The sequence below is a fragment of the Prionailurus bengalensis genome, chromosome C1 (genome assembly GCF_016509475.1).
Source record: "Prionailurus bengalensis isolate Pbe53 chromosome C1, Fcat_Pben_1.1_paternal_pri, whole genome shotgun sequence".
In the NCBI taxonomy this organism is placed as follows: domain Eukaryota; kingdom Metazoa; phylum Chordata; class Mammalia; order Carnivora; family Felidae; genus Prionailurus; species Prionailurus bengalensis.
Window position 1 is genome coordinate 16,028,487 of NC_057345.1, and position 16,219 is coordinate 16,044,705.

The 16,219-nt window shown below is 57.4% G+C and overlaps 1 protein-coding gene across 15 annotated transcripts in view; it reads right to left on the reverse strand.

Annotated features, from left to right (window-relative positions):
* Positions 1-16,219, reverse strand: part of HSPG2 (heparan sulfate proteoglycan 2) — a 99,351-nt gene that overhangs the window by 55,100 nt on the left and 28,032 nt on the right. For 10 of the 15 annotated variants that reach the window (XM_043574019.1, XM_043574020.1, XM_043574033.1 and 7 more), the window contains exons 2-9: positions 9,835-9,970; positions 9,174-9,218; positions 3,079-3,188; positions 2,924-2,982; positions 2,471-2,631; positions 1,092-1,142; positions 554-682; positions 69-323 (exon numbers count right to left, since the gene is read on the reverse strand). In XM_043574019.1, coding sequence (XP_043429954.1) covers positions 69-323; positions 554-682; positions 1,092-1,142; positions 2,471-2,631; positions 2,924-2,982; positions 3,079-3,188; positions 9,174-9,218; positions 9,835-9,970 — 946 coding nt within the window. The remainder of the gene's footprint in view (positions 1-68; positions 324-553; positions 683-1,091; positions 1,143-2,470; positions 2,632-2,923; positions 2,983-3,078; positions 3,189-9,173; positions 9,219-9,834; positions 9,971-16,219) is intronic. The other 5 variants (XM_043574024.1, XM_043574028.1, XM_043574026.1 and 2 more) reach the window with 1 other exon arrangement.

Genomic DNA, 16,219 nt, shown 5'->3' on the forward strand with positions numbered 1-16,219 from the left:
CCAGGCCGGGTTCAGCCAGCGGCCCTGCCCCCCGCCAGCCCCGCGACTCCCGCACCCTGGGTCCTCACCGCAGTTCAGCTCATCACTGCCGTTCTTGCAGTCCTCCTGCCCGTCGCAGATGTAGTCCTTGGGGATGCACTGGCCGTCATGGCACATGGCCTCGTGGGGCCCGCAGGGCACAGGCCTGGCTACCCCGGGGAGCAGAGGCTGCGGAGCGGGGGTGCCCGGCAGCTGCTGAATGGTGGTTGCCTCCAGCCAGGGCACCGCCGGTGGGGTCTCCACCAGAGTGGGGGACACGGAGCTGACCGCCGGGACCTCCTCCTCTGTGGACAGAGCCCTCCTGGTGTTGGCACGGTCCTCGGCCCCGGCCCCCACGCCGCCCAGGCCCTCCCTGTACCTCCCTGCCACACACGGTGCCCCCACCCTGTCCTCCTGCCCACCTCCCTCAGAGCCCCCCGCCCGCACCAAACCCTCACGGTTGACACGGAGGCCCAGGGGTACCCCGGCCCTGCCCGGTGTCTCGGGCCACTTGTGGCCCCGGCCGGCCCCTCACCGCAATTGAGCTCGTCAGACATGTCCCTGCAGTCGGGCCTCCGGTCACAGCGATACTCCAGAGCCACACACTCGTTGTGGCTGTGGCAGGCGAACTCGGCCTCGGTGCAGACTCTTGAGAACTGGGGCACTGTGGGGGTTGGAGGGCGTCAGAGGGGCAGGGTGGGAAGGGGGGGGCGGGAGGTGTCGTGGGCAGCACAGGCACCGTGTGGCTGGCAGGTCGCCTCAGCGCCCTGCGTCCGGCAGACTCAAGTGAGGCAGAGGGCACATGGTGGACACATCACGGCACACGTGCGACAGGGGACGGGTGGCGGTGGCCTCAGCCGTCCCTTCCATAAACCCCACACACGGCTAGCAAGCCACACGCATGCAACCACCACATCACACACGTGCAGGCCACAGCCTGGCCCAGTGAGGACGGAGGGGAAGGGGAGAGAGGGCAACTTGTGGGCCACGCCCACGCCCTCATCCTTCCTTTCCCTCCGTCCATGAACTTCTCCGGGTACCTGGCCGGGCCTAGGTCTGGCTTACACTCTCACCTGGTGTCACTGCGGCCGCCACGGCGGCCGGAGGGGGCGGGGGTGTCTGTGCTGGAAAGGAAGGTGTGATCAGCACCGTCCCGTCTGGGACCTGGGACCCGTGGGCTGCAGGGCCGAGCCAGGCCCATCCCACCATCCCTAACCAGGAAGGCCCACTGAAAAGTGGGGAGGAGAGGGCTGGGCCCCCAGCCATCTTCCGGTCTGGGCCCGGGGAAGAGCAAACTTGATCTCTGGGTGCGTTCTTTGGGGATTTATGTGCCAAATGACAGAGGCGATGGCTACACTGTCTTCTTCCGATCTGGCTACGCCATGATAGGGAAAGCACTTGTTCAGCTCTGGGTCTCCTGACTCGGGGATGGTGACGGCTCTGAGAAACGGAGCCTGTGGGGAGATGAATGGGGCCTGTCTGGCTTGGAGAGGCCAAGACTCAGGGAGTCAAAGTAGGAGCCTGGGGGTGGGGGGTGCCGTGCAAAGAAACCTGAGCTGACCGAGAGCTCAAAGGCCAGGCCTTTGCATCCGATAGCTGTGTGACCGGGGGCCGTTCTCTTGTTCTCGCTGAGCCTCAGGTGCTGTGCTCATCTCATGTCATCATGGGTTCTGGCAAGACTGGCACAGACATGGGGCTTTGTGGAAGTTCTGGCTTTTCCACCAATGCCTAAGTGAATTGGGACAAGCCACTTGTCCTTCCTGGGCCTCAGCCCCCTCACGTCTAAAATAAGAGAAATACCTACTTCACAGGAATTATGAAGGCTGGACGGAGGCTGGATACAATGGCTTTACTGAACGCCCAGCACATAGTCAGCTCTCGGTAAACATTTGTCGGTTATTATTAAATGCAAATGCGTTCGGATCTGAAAGTTCTATATGCAGAAATAGTAAGAGTTCTATTGTCAGTGTACAGAGGTCTAGAGACAGAGAGAGTGAGGGGAGACTAAATCTAACCAGGTACATGTTAGGGGCGCCTGGGTGGTGCAGTTGGTTAAGCATCCGACTCTTGATCTTGGCTCAGGTCATGACCTCAAGGTTTGTGAGATCGAGCCCTGTGCCATCAGGCTCTGCGCTGATAGCACGGAGCCTGCTTGTGATTCTCTCTCTCTCCCTCTCTCTCTCTGCCCCTCACCTGCCTGTGCTCTTGCTCTCTCTCTCAAAATAAATAAATAAACTTAAAACATTTTTTTTTAATTAAAAAACATAATTTGGTACATGCTAGAGGAAACAGGTTATACTCAACCCAAGCCAGGACTGCACAGAGACTGATGGGGTGGACTCAGGTAGTGAGCTCCCTGTCCCTAGTGGTATACAGGCCCCAAGCCAGAAGAGCCCACGGAGGGGACACTGGGAGGCACGAAGAAGCGCTCCGGGTCCCAGGATGGGCTTACCTGTGCCCAGGCGCCGGAACTGGAATCCCTGGGGAGAGGTGATGTAGGAGGCAACAGAGCCGCTGGAAATGACGGTATGAAGCACTTCCTGAATCTGAGCCCCGTCTGCATTCCCTTCGGAGCCCACGTCCAGCTCCACGAAGACCCAGCCGTCCAGCTCCCTAGGGATGGGGATGGGGCAGGGGAGCAGGATGAGAAAGACACCTGCAGCCTCAGCTCCTCCCTCCGCCCCCTGCCTGAGGCTCAGGCCCGATCTCCTGACTCTGTGCCTGTTCCCAGACAGCCTGGAACCCAAGCGGGGCAATTTAAGGTCTCAACTGTCTCCCCAAATTCCTGACCTTCCACCGACCGAGATCCACCTCATTAGGCGTCTCTTACTTCCCCTCCTTGTCACCTCCCTCCAGGTCAGCCCCCCCTTCCCTGACCGGCCCCCCCCCAGGGGACCCTTCTCACTTGATGAACACCACACTGACAACCTGGTCTCCGGGAATCTTCAAGTACTCCGACTCAAGCTGCAGAGTGACACGGCACTGTCAGCCTCCAGATACCTTCACCCCATCCTGTCCCGCCCCCCACCCTCGGGGAGCGCCCAAGCCCCTTCACCTCACCGTGTCGACCACAGCCTCGGACACTTCCCGGAACTCCTCGGAGCCTGCATCCTCCAGCTGAGGGCTGTAGCGGATGGAGCGAGTGAAGTTTACCAGGGCCCGGAAATAAACTGCAGAGAGGAGCGGGCTGTCACCAGGAGGGGTCCGGCCTGGCATATGGCGGCCCCGGGCTGCTGGGCCAGGGGGTGGAGATTTGGGGATGGTCTCCAGCGGCCTCTGGCCCAGCCCGCGCCCGTGGGCCCACAGCCATGCCCAGCACTGCCCGTACGAGCACTGGGCACAGTGGCTGTGGCAGGCCTGCCCAGGGTCAAAGCCGAGGCCCCACCCATAAGTGAGGGGCCTCAACCAACGGGAAAGTAGCCTGACGCAGAAACTAAGTGATGGTGCCGAAGAGACCCCCGGCGGCACAGAGGAAGGCTGGGCAAGAAGAACTGGCTTCCAGAGGAGGCTGGCCTGGCACAGGGGTCACCCACAAGGGACCGAGACATGCCTCCCACTCCTCCCTGGCTGGTTCTAGTCATCCCTCAGGGCTCTCAGCTCAGCCATCACCTCCTCCAAGAAGAGCACTTGACCTGGCCTCCACCCTCCAACCCCGGCTGGGTTAGAGACCCCTGCTCAGGACCACCGCCCCCCTCCCCTGCGCTTCCTCCATCAGAACACCTTCCCTCCTGCATCGTGTCGATCCTGCCTGGTCATGCACGGACTGTAGACTATCATGTGAAAACCAGGGGTTCTGAGGTCAGCCACTCCACAGGCACTGACCTCACCTCTCTGAGCTTCTGTTTCCTCCTCAGTCGAATGAGGATGCTAATTACACTTACCACCCCGGGTGGCTGTAGGGAATAAATGACATCGTGCTTACACGCACATCTCCCCATGCACAGTGTGGCGACACCTGGCACAGGGCAAGTGCCGGAGAATCAGAAGCTGTGGTCGCTTTCACTACCCCCTAGAATAAACCTGATGAGAGGGTAACCTGCATCTCATTCACCTCTGTATCCCCAGAGTTAGTGCTTGGCCCACAGTGGGTGCCTAATACACGAGGGATGAATATCAGATTGATGTGAGCATACACACACAACTGTTCTTAAGAACCCACTATATACAAGACATTTTATTCACATTAAATCTCATAATGTTCATGAGTTCATATGAACATGAGTTCAATTCATATCATATGCCTATGGTACACATAGACTAGTGTGCTACATGTACACATACAAACTGTTTCTTGAGCACCTATTATGTACAAGATTAAAAAAAAATATTTTAAGAAAGAGAGAGAGAGAGTATGAGCAGGGGAGGGGCAGGGAGAGAGGGAGACAGAGAATCCCAAGCAGGCTCCATGCTCTCAGCGCAGAGCCTGACGCGGGGCTCGATCCTACAAACCACGAGATCATGACCTGAGCCAAAATCAAGAGTCAGATGCTTAAAAAAAAAAAAAAAGAGTGAGATGCTTAACCGACTGAGCCACCCAGGCACCCTGTACAAGATTTTTAACGTATTAAATTTTAGAACATTCATGAACTTAGGTATTAATTATAAATGCCAAGTTAATGAGTTACAAATAAGTTTAAATATGTCTAAGTGTTTAGAACAGAGTCTGGCACATAGCAGGTGCCTATTAAATGACAGACAATAAACACATATCAGATTGGTGTGAGCATACACATACAACTGTTTCTTAAGCACCTACTGTATAAAGATGTTTTATATATATTAAATCTCACGTTCGTGAGTTCATACGGAAGTTGTACAAGTTAATACAAGCTGCAAATGAGTCACACACACACACACACACACACACACACACACACTACTTAGAACAAAGCCTGGCATGTGGTAGATACGGAACCAATGATGGCTGAATCAATCCACATCATATGCTTATAATACAAACAGACTAGTGTGTACACGCACAAACACACACAGGTGCACACACAGTTTCCTGAGCATTATATACAAGATTAAAAAAAAATTTTTTTTTTAATGTTTATTTTTGAGAGAGACAGAGCGTGAGCAGGGGAGAGATAGAGCGGGAGACAGAATCTGAAGTTGGGCTCCAGGCTCCAGGCTGTCAGCACAGAGCCCGATGCAGGGAGCTGTCAGCACAGAGCCGCGAGATCATGACCTGAGCCGAAGTCAGACGTTTAACAGTCTGAGCCACCCAGGCGCCCCTGTTATCATTATTTTTTTAGTGTTTAATTTTGAGAGAGAGAGAGAGAGAGAGACAGAGTGCGAGCCAGGGAGGGGCAGAGAGAGAGCGAGACACAGAATCCAGAGCAGGCTCCAGGCTCTGAGCTGTCAGCACAGAGCCCAACATGGAGCTTGAACCCACGAACCGTGAGATCATGACCTGAACTGAAGTCGGACGCTTAACCGACTGAGCCAAGATTTGAACCCTGTACGAGATTTTTAATGCATTAAATCTTAATAACGTTCATGAACTTAGGTGTTAATTATAAGTGCCAAGATAATGAGTTACAAATGAGTTAAATATGTAAGTGCTTTAGAACAGAGCTTGGCACATAGTAGGTGTGTAATAAAACATGAGCCATTACTATATGAGAGGCAGTGTGGCTTAGTGGTTAAAAGCTTAGCTTCTGGAGTAAAATTGCCATTCACAGCCCTGTGACCTCGTGCAAGACTACAAGGCCTGTCCTCCTCCCACTTCACTCTCTTGGGTGCACATGGGTACACGACCCCCACCCCCCAGCAAGAATGTTCTCCCTCTGTGGCTTGGGCTAAGCAAGCCCTGCGGGGTCAGGGTGGGGTGTTGAGCAAGGGGCAGGAGTGGGCTCCTACACCGAGAGAGGGTGCTTGTGAAGGCAGCGCTGCCCCGTGCTGGGCTGGGCTCCTGGGTGCCGGGTGGGTGGGGCTCTGTGGGCCCGAGTGTGGAGGCCGAGGGCTCAGCCACAGAGGCCCCTTGTGAGCAGGCACAGAGGCCCATTGAGAGTCCCCCAGCCCAGCCCCTGGCCTCAGCCCCATGGCCCAGCGCGGGCGAGGAGGCCGGGCCTCTGCCCAGGAATGTGCCCGTTCCTGGGGGAGGGGGCCAGGATGCCACAAAGCCCCTTTCTCCTAGGCCCTGGGAAGGGCTCGGACCCTCCTGCCTGACCCCACCCCCGCCTTCTCCAAGACCAGGGGTGGGTCAGGGCGAGCACCCTCCCTCTTCCACCCTGAACTGCCTCCCTGTGGCCAGAGCCTGAGGGTTGGGGCAGAAGGTAAAGCCCGCTCTATTCTAGGAACAGCCCCCAGAACCGAAGGTACCGTAAGTGAGTGAAGCTGCCTGGGGGTGGGTGTGCTCTGGGTGCCTGCCCCGGCCAGCGCTCTCCCTCCTGGCCCTCATTCTGACCTCATCCAGACAGCCCGCTTGGAGCCACAGGCTGGAGGGGCAAGGGGCCAGGAAGTGCCTGCACCCAGGTGGGGTGAGGAACGCACACCTGACCACGCCAGCCCCGCGGCAGACTATCTCACCAACTCCCTGCTCAATGGAACTCGTCCGCCATACACCCAGGCCCCTGAACCCCACGCCCGGGAGCCCTGGGTCCCTTGGGTGGGCCCAGCATCAGCCAGTCCTGAGGCGGGTACCCGTCGCCTCCAGCTTCTAGGGCCTTGCTCCCTGAGGGGTTGCTGTACCCGTCCCAGCCCAAGCAGTGCCTGGTGGGGTGGGGGGTGAGGGGGGTGGAGAATGCCAGGGGCTCCGCCCATCGTGTTTAGACCTAGAAGCCCAGATGGGGCCTGGCTGTGTCCCGGGCAGGGGCCGACCAGGTCCCCACTCCCAAAAAGAAAGTGCCTCTGAGCCTCACGTATGACAAAGTGCAAGCTAAGAAGGAAGAGGAGAGGGAGAAAGGACAGCGCAGTGAGAGCCGGGAGAGGGAATGGGGGGGGGGGGCGGGCAGAGGGAGCCTCCCCCCAGGTTGTCTGGCCTCACTAACTGGGAGGAGATTCCTCACCAGCCACAGGAGGGTGGCCTGGCCGGGGCCTGCAGAGCAGAGCCACAGTGAGGGGGGCCAGGAGGGACAGAGACCGCAAGGGAGGTGGAGGGAACCAAAGGGAGAGACAGAGACATGAAGGGACAGAAAGAGACAGAGGAAGAAAATGACAGAGAAGCAGAGAGAAAGCAGGGGAAGAATGAGAGCAAGGGTGAAAGAGAGGCAGAAGGGAGAGAGGGAAGGAGAGAGAGAGAGATACAGAATGAGAGACAGGATGATGCACAGATGAGACAGATACAAAGAGGAGAGAGATAGCCCAAGGCAGGGGAGGAGGGGAGCAGGACAAGAGTGGAAACAGAGAGACGGGTCAGAAGATGGAAAAAAACTGGGTGAGGGGAGGTGGGCAGGGGTCGCAGGGAGGAGTCAGAGCCAGGGGCTTGTCTTTCGGGTGGGGGTACCGGCACACAAAAGGTGGGGGGGTGATGGGGTAGGGCTGGGGCGAGCCTGCAGCAGCCACAGCCTTACGTGAGGGAAGTGGCGGGGGGGTACTATCTCAGAGGCTAGGATCCAGGGTGTGGGGCTGGGCCAGAGCCCAGGCAAGGGGCATGGCCAGGTGTGGCCCCATCTTGGTCAGGATGGCCCTTGCTTCCCAGCGCAGGGAAGCCACTACCCTTGGGCAAGGCCGAAGTGGGCACATGGAGAGGCTGGGAAACTCACTTGCTGTCTCCAGGGCTTAGACTCAGCCCAGCTGCCTGGACCTGCCCCAAGGGCAGCAGGCCAGCGCCAGGGCTGGGCCTGGAGGGTCTAAGGCCCTGTGTCTTCCCACGGAGAGGCCCCACTCGCAAGCACGGGCCCTTCCCAGCTGCTGCTCCCCCATCCCTACCCCTTCCCCTACCTCTGACCCCCCCCCCGTCCTCACAGCTGCATCTCACAGGGGAGGCGGGCTGGCAAGAACCCCTCAGAGAGGGCAGAGTTGCCGAGGTGGACAGGGGAGGGGCCATGGATGTTTCCAAATGGACAGTACGGACCGGACCAGGGCCTCAGCAGACAGGCCTGGCTTAGCAAGAGGCAGCTCCCAGCGATGCATCAGCACAGTCCATTCTAGGGTGTGGGATGTGTGCAGAGGCCCCGCCCAGCTCCCAGGCATCCTGCAGCTCTGGAAAGACCTACATGTGGAAAAGCTTCAGGCAGGCTCTGAGTCCCGGGTGCTGGGAGGTCACAGTCAGGACCAGGACACCTAGGGGCCAACCCTCCTGTCTGCACGTTGGCAGGTAGGACACGACCCCCTCGCATTTGGATGCCCCTGATGCACCAGTCACACAGGGAGGCGACCCCCACCCCTGCAGAAGTACAGGCGCGTCACCGTAGGCGGCACTGGATGCAGTGAGGCCACCCAGTGGTCCGCCTGAGCCGAGCTCCATCCTTGGCCCTGACGGCAGAGTGCTCAGCGCTGGCTTCCAGAGAAGGCAGCAGGAATCATATGGAGCTTCGGGGACTTGTCACTGGGTAGTTCCTTCTCTACCCAGAATCCTGGGCTGGGAGGAGGCAGGGACTGAGTCCCAGTGCTGGCCTGGCCCCGGCTCCACTGTGCACCAAGTGCTAATGGAAGGAGCAGCTGTTGGAGGCCTGGTTCTTTCTGTCCACAAAGCCCAGCCCTCTTCCCCAACCCAGGAACCCTTGGCTTCCCAGAGGTGACCCAACCTGAAGGCAGGGTCCCTCCCAGGTCCAAGGTGAGGCTATACTTCCACCCTCTGCCAGCTCCGTCGGCCTGCCCACATGTCCTATGCCACAGAGCGCCTCTATCTGCCCACCCCTGCCTGGGGTCCCCAGCTCAACACCCCCAAGAAGGGATCTAGGAAGGGACCCCACAGCTGAGCTGTGCTGGGAGATGGGAATTTTGCTATTCTGGGTACCTGTTACACGTGGGCGCTTCCTGCCTGCTGCGCTCAGCCCTGTCCCTGTGGCGCAGACGACCACAGAGCTTGGCTGTCCCCAACCTTGCAGGGACCTGCCAACCAGTCCACACGACTGTTGCTCAGCGAGTATAAAACCACCTGCACGGCAGGCCCACGAAGCCCTCGAGGCCCTCAGCCCCAGAGACGGGACCCCTGTGGCGGGGAAGACCTTGCCCAGGGGGCAGGATGGGGGCCCTCAGCAACTTACCCATCTGAAAGTCCCCGCTGCCTGGTTCCCCACTACCCAGGCCATCTGCAAGCAGAAGAGAGACTTATGCAGCAACAAGTTCTTGTTGAGTACCTACTGGGTGCCAAGCACCGTTTGGGGCACCTGGCACGCCGTGCGGAAGGGCATGGAAGCGCAGAGCCGTTGCGTCCTCCCCACTGCCCAGGGATGCCGGCTTGTGAAAGTCAGCGTGGAAGCCTCCATCAGAGAGGGTGTGGGTCAAGGCTGCACGGTGCGGGGCCTTGACGGTCTGTCCGTGCTGGGGTGGAAGGGGCCCCGTCACACTGGCCTTCGCAACGGGGCCAGGAGGAGGTGCGGTAAGGGGAGGCGGGAACTGTCCTCTACTGTGCCTCGTCTCCCGCCTCCCTGCGAGTCCCGATCATCCTGTGCTATGAGGACACAGCAGTGGCAGAGGAGCAGCCACCGGCCCTGTGAGCCACCAGGGTCACACAGGTTCTAAGTGGAGGGTCTTGGGGTCACTGGGACCAGGGCTTAGAATGCACACGGCTCTCAGCCCATCTCATGAGGCACCCCCTTGGGCAAGCTTCCTGGGGCCTCTTTAAGGACCTGGGATGGGGGGCGGGGAGAACCCTGGCTCCACCCCTGACCTCCTCCACTCCACACACCAGAACCCTCTGCTCACCTCCAGAGGCATCGTCAGCCAGCAAGTCTTCGTCATCAGAGATGTCTGAGTAGCTCCTGCCGGCCCGGCCCACCGTGACTGTCTCTGCATCCTCGGGCAGAGATAAGCCATCATACGCCCGCAGCCCATGAGTCACCTGTGGGAGATCACACAGCCGACCGTCACATTCTCCAGCCTCCACCATGCAAAGGATCCCTCCCCTCACTTCAAGGGGGACCCAGAGTCCTACCCCAAAGCCCTGTAGTGGTTAAGTCAGATGTGGTTTGGCTGTGAGAGTCAGGCTGGGGCTGAACCACTATTTTTGACTCAGTTTTGCCAAAGAAAGCTCCATTCGCCCCTGGAGGCCTCAGCGCCCAACCCTGCGCATTCACTGAGTCTGAATGAATCCTCAAACAAACAGATGATAAAGTTAAAATCACTTTGGTAACTGATGACTGACTCCTCTCTTCCTTTGGAGAAGGCAAGGGTCATCCGGAATACGCAGTAGTAGACAGGGGGACACGGACAGGTAAAGGGTGACCTGGAACAGCAAAGATGGGGGACAGAGGCAGGAGGAAGCATGGGTGGGGGACAGAGGCAGTAATCACAGGTGAGTCCACCGAAGCTGCCGTCTGTGACAGCCGCTCCCTCGCACGCCATCTCAACCACTTCTTTCTGCCTCAGCCTCGCTTCCAAAGCTCCAAGCCATGGGGAACACATTCCAGCCATGTTGGAGAGCTGGCTCTGGCATCTGTGGCCACACGGACAAGCTCATCTGTGCACACAGCCGAGGGGGCGGACCCAACAGCTGGGCTGAATGGGGGCAGGACAGGCGTGGTGTCAACTCTGTATGACCTCAGGCTGATGCTGAGCCCAGCACAAGTTCCACCTCGAGCTCCCATTCCACAGAGGGCCTGCTGAGACCCTGCACCTTGCAGGCCAGAAGAGCAGGGCCCCAGTGGCCACAACACCTGCCTTTCTCAGGGCGAGCTATGGGCAGTGAATGCCTCTTTCCTCTTAGACAAGATGGAAATGTTGCCAAAGGAGTTTTATCAGCTAACGCAGAGAAAAAACAAACCCGGAGGAGACCAAGGAAACCCCAGAGCCCCTAAGCACAAGTGTGCATGGATTTGCTGTGGCCCCGTAATGCACGTCCAGCCCCAGATGGCCTGGCCTGAGAGTCTCAGGCCCTGCCTGGCCTCAGCCCTCTCTGGAGAGCCCAGCCCAGCCAGAAGGAAATGGTCTCGCTTTTGAAAACAAAACCTAGCCTTAGCTGGCCAGACAAGGTGATGGCAGCAGGAGAGAGGCCCGAGGAGGAGAAGAAAAACAAAGAGACGGTCAGTCTCTCTCCCTCCCTACGCCCCCCACCTTTACCCAGCCCGTGTCCTGGAGCTCTTGGCCTTTTCTCACGCTAGTCCCTCTGCTGGAATGCCCTTCCTTGCTTTGTTTATCTGGCTAAGTCATCCTCCAAAATTCGGGTAAACATCACCTCCTCCAACTGATCAATGAGAAAAAGGAACAAATAACTGATATTCACAGCAACACGGATGAAACTCAGTCACAGTACAGTGAGCGAAAGAGGCCAGACACAAAAGACTACATACCGTGTGACCTCATTTATAGGAAACTCTAGGGGGGGGAATTCTAATCTACAGTTACAGAAATGTCACTAGTTGCCTGGGACCGGGGATGGGGTAGGCTGACTGGGAAGGGACACAAGGGAAACTTTCGGAGTGACTGTTCCCTGGGTATATACATCTTATCATTATTGAATGGTACACTTAAAATGGGTGCATTTTACTGTATATAACTTATACCTCAATAAAGATGCCTAAAAAGAAAATCTCAATAAAATTAAATTAAAATTAAAAAAAGAAAGAAAATCTCCTCTGGGAGACTTTTTCCTCACTCTTGCCCTTACGGTCACCTCTGTCCCCACCCAGGCTGGGTTCTGGGTGCTTCTGGGCTCACACTGTAATCATCTGTATCTCCATTGGAATGGAGGCAGGGACTGTGATGAATTCATCTCTACCTTCTCAGCACCCCATGTTCAATAACTACCTGAAGTAATAAATGAATGAATGAATGAATGAGCGAATGGTCAAAAATGTCATCACCTATTAATTCTAGCTGCTTCCTGAACTTGACTTGCTTTGGAGGTACCACCTGCCCCCACAGAGTCTATATGCAATCTCCCTTCCTAGGCTGGGAGCTTCCTCCTCGACTGGTTGCCATTTGGTCACCTTCACGTCTGCAGTGCTACGAAGCATAGCATAAGGTCTACGTTGCCCACACCTTACTCTCTGCCATGGCCCAATGCCCCTTCCCCTCCAACCCATGGGCAAACACCTCCTCCTGTTCCTCTTCCTTCCCTACCTTCTCTCTAGACAAATGCCCATCCCAGTCCCAGGTGGCCAGTAGACCTCTAGACCATGCCCACAGGGTCTGTTTCCAGGAATGAGCTTCACAATCTCCAGGAGCTGGTGAGAAATTCAGCTTCCTGGGGCCCTTCTCAGCCAGGTGGGAGGGATGAACTGGCATGTGCTTAGAGAACTCTAGCACTCACTGGCTAAGAACCACAAGATCAGTCCGTGAAAAGGCTTCCCCCTCCTTCCCTGGTTATGGGTAGAAGGTAATGTTCCCACCAGGTGGGAGATGCGTCCAGAGCAGGCCCTGACTGACTTCAGGGGAGTGTGAGGCTAAGGCTGGCATAGGGGCACAGACACCGGGCAGAAGAGGTTAGAGGGGGCAGGCTTGGATCCTCCCCACCTGGGGAGGGCTATCTCTCTCTCTGTGTCATCGCCACACCCTCCCCATCCCCATGCAAGCCAGGCCATGGGAGGGGGGGGGGTATGCACAGGGCACAGAGATTCCCAGCATCCCCTAGACACTGCTGTCTGGAAAGGAAAACTCTGGTGGTGAGCAAGGTCCAAAGCTTCTCCCAGGCCAGGGCGGGGGTGGTGGGGGGGAGGTGACTTGAGACCGGACAGGAAATAGCAAAGTGAGACTCAACTTGGACAAAATGCCAGGAACACACATCTGCAGTGAGAGGGGTGAGAGAATCCAGAGCATGTCGGGGCCTGGAGAGAAGCCCTCCCACCCCAGGGACTCCAGGGAATGGGCCCTTCCACATGCCAGCCTGCCCTTGCTTTCAGCCCCCTCCCCAGGGCCCGAGGCTCTGGGGTCAGATCAGGGCCTGTAGCAAGGGCTGAGCCAACAAGAGCAGAGACTTCATTTGTGCAAAGCTGAAGATCAAAAGGTTCTAGCAGCTGTATTTCACATCTGGGAGGGGAGATGGAACCAGACCGGAATGAGGCTCCCGGAAAGAGCCCAAAGGAGCCTGAGACTTGACCGTAGAAGAGAACTTGGATTCAGATCTGGGAAATCTGGGCTCTACTTGAGAATAGAAAGACCTAACATTTCTTGAGCACCTACTACATACCAGGCACTTCTTTGAGGATTTTTATAAATGTTAACCCAGGTTACAGGTGTTCAATAGGCCACTGCAGGGATGGGGAAATGGGGCAGTCAGATCATCTGCTTGAAGATCTAGCAGGTGGCAGAGCTGGGACTTGACCTCTGGTGGTTTGGTTCCAATGTCTAAGCTTTTGCCACTGAGCCAGAACTGACCGAGGTCACTGAGAGTCACTCCCACAAAACCTTTCAACCACAGTGCTATTTTACAGTTTACAGAGCATTTCCTCAAACTTGGGGTCATTAGACCCTGACAATGACTGCCTGAGGTGGCTGAGCAGGTACGAATGGCCCCCTTTCACAGAGGAGGTAACAGCACCCCCCTCCCCCCCCAAGTAACTTGCCCAAGATCACAGGGGACCTCTAGGTTCTGCACCTGCTGACCAGGAAAAGAGGCAGGGCTGAGGCTGGGCCTCCAGGCTGGCCTTGAGGCCTAAGCAGAGGGCAGGGCCAGGACACCCAGGGCTGGCCGGTTCCCATCCCCAACCCAACCAGCTCCCAGGATGGCCCACAGGACACCTGAGCTGCCAGCGGCCTGAGCCCATGCAGTATATGCCTAACACCTCAAGGAGAGCCATTGGTAGCTCCAAGGTCAAAAGCAGAAATAGAACTCAGGTTTCCTGCCCTCCAGCCCATCTCCGGCTATAAGAAAGCTTGGGTTCCTCCCAGAGGAACCCAGTATTCAGGCAGGCATTGGAGCCGGATGGCGGGACTGGAAAGGAGGGGTCCAGAAGGCAGACCTGGGCCAGAGAGGAAGGAGTCAAGCAGACAGGAGGATTTTCCAGACACAACAGGTTCCTGGTGGGGGAAGTGGAGGCAGCTGACTCATACAGGCCAAGGCCAGAGGACTGTTCTAGTGTGCTGGGAACAATTGCTAGGGCAGGGGTGTGGGCATAATGGCCCCCCAACGGGTGGCAGGAGGTGGGGGAACCCAGACAGGCGGGGAACTTTTGCGAGACAGCCCCCTGAGGCTGGGTTGCGTCCAGGCCTTCCTGGTAGCATGCACATGAGGCTCCAGGTTCAGGTCCCGCAGAGATCCTCTGGGACAAGGGACAGAGGCCAGAAACCTCCTTTCCCGGCCTGGGTGTGGATGCCGAGGGATCCAAGGCTAGCTGAGAAGAACCCAGGCTGGAGGTGAAAGGTCGAGCCATTAGAGAGGGGTAGAGAAGGCAGAGAAAATCTGGGGTGCAGGGGAAGGTGCAGAAACAGATACAGGATATAGGGTTTGGGGGTTTCAAAGGATTGGAGTTTTCAGTGAGGACTGTGTAGATAAGAGTTTCTGGTGCTGTTAAAATGAAAGCTGGAGGAGGACGACAGCACGGTGAAGGGATGACAGTAGGAGCTGGAAGACTCCATCGGCGGCTGTCTCCACACCAGGCCCTCTCCTCGACGCTGTGGGGACCCCCTCCAATAACCCTCGCAGCCACCGTGGGAGGGCTGGCGCTACAGGGCCGCTATCCCTCATCTGCAGCAGGGGAAACGCAAAGAGCTCTGAAAACTAAGAGTGTTTCCTCTTCTTTGTTTTTTATTTTTATTTTTATTATTATTTTTTTTTCAACGTTTATTTATTTTTGGGACAGAGAGAGACAGAGCATGAACGGGGGAGGGGCGGAGAGAGAGGGAGACACAGAATCGGAAGCAGGCTCCAGGCTCGGAGCCATCAGCCCAGAGCCCGACGCGGGGCTCGAACTCACGGACCGCGAGATCGTGACCTGAGCCGAAGTCGGACGCTTAACCGACTGCGCCACCCAGGCGCCCCTCTTCTTTGTTTTTTAAAATAAGTTTACAACAAGCTCATTTGGTGCCAAGTCTTGACCCGAACTGACAGGAAGCGGTCAGTATCCTATTTACTTCACCTAGGGTGAGCGGGAGTGTTTTGCCGCAGCAAATGTTAGTGTGTTTCATTACGGGGTGTTGCTCCAGACTCCTCTGAGTTGTGCTCTCACACGTTCGATAGCACCTTTCTCGAATCTGAAAACTTCTGAATGCCGATGCACATTTCACTCCGGGTTTTATTTCCATTTTGCAGATGAGAAAACTGAGGCTCACCGAGGGTCACCGGTGTAAATGAAATTAAAAGCGCATGACGCGCTCAGGTATACAGTAAGTGCTCAGTAAGCGTTTAGAGTTAGTCCCATGCTTGGGGCACAGTAGAGGTGAGGGGTGGGTATGGGCAAGAGGTGATGCATCGGCGGGGGGGGGCATGGGCTCAGGCCCAGGGTCAGCCTCCAGGTCTGGGAAGAAGGACAGGGCCCGGCCCTGCTGCCTCAGCTCTGGGCTTGCTGGAGGGGTGGCGCCCAGGCTCGAGGTGACGGCAGAGCTTGGTGCCGAGGCTCGAGTTATCTGCCTCCTCCGAGGCTGACTCGGGGCCGACAGGGGGACTCGGGGCTGCTCCAGAGCCATTATTCCCGCGACGTGGGCAGCCAGCCCATCACCCCCTCCCTGTGACCCAGGCTGGGCCGAGCCCACCACAACCCACGCAGCTGGGCAGGAAGGTCTGAGCACCGCAGTCCCCAGGGGGGCTGCAGCTGCCCAGGGCAAGGCTCCAGGCATCTGGGCCGGAGTGAGCTCACTCCATCAAAATCCAGAGCCTGCGTGGGGGCGGGGGACGAACGAGCCCCTGCCTGCCCACCTGCCTCCTGCCGGCACAGACTGCCTCAGGGCCCCCTCCCCCACCCATGGCCCCCGAATCTCCCGGGAAGGACACGCTCCTACTCTGCTATGATACAGGCTCCCACGTAACCCCATAACACGTGCTCCCAGCTCTGCTACACCCTAGGCCCCAGACACAGGGTCAAGGTGCCCTGCCCCACCCCCAGGCTGCCCAGTGCCCTGTCCATGGGCAGCAGACGGCAACAGGGAAGGAATCTGTCGGGGCAGCACTTTGTTGTGCAAACTGCCAGGGGCGGGTGAGCCCGACACAAAGGCCAAA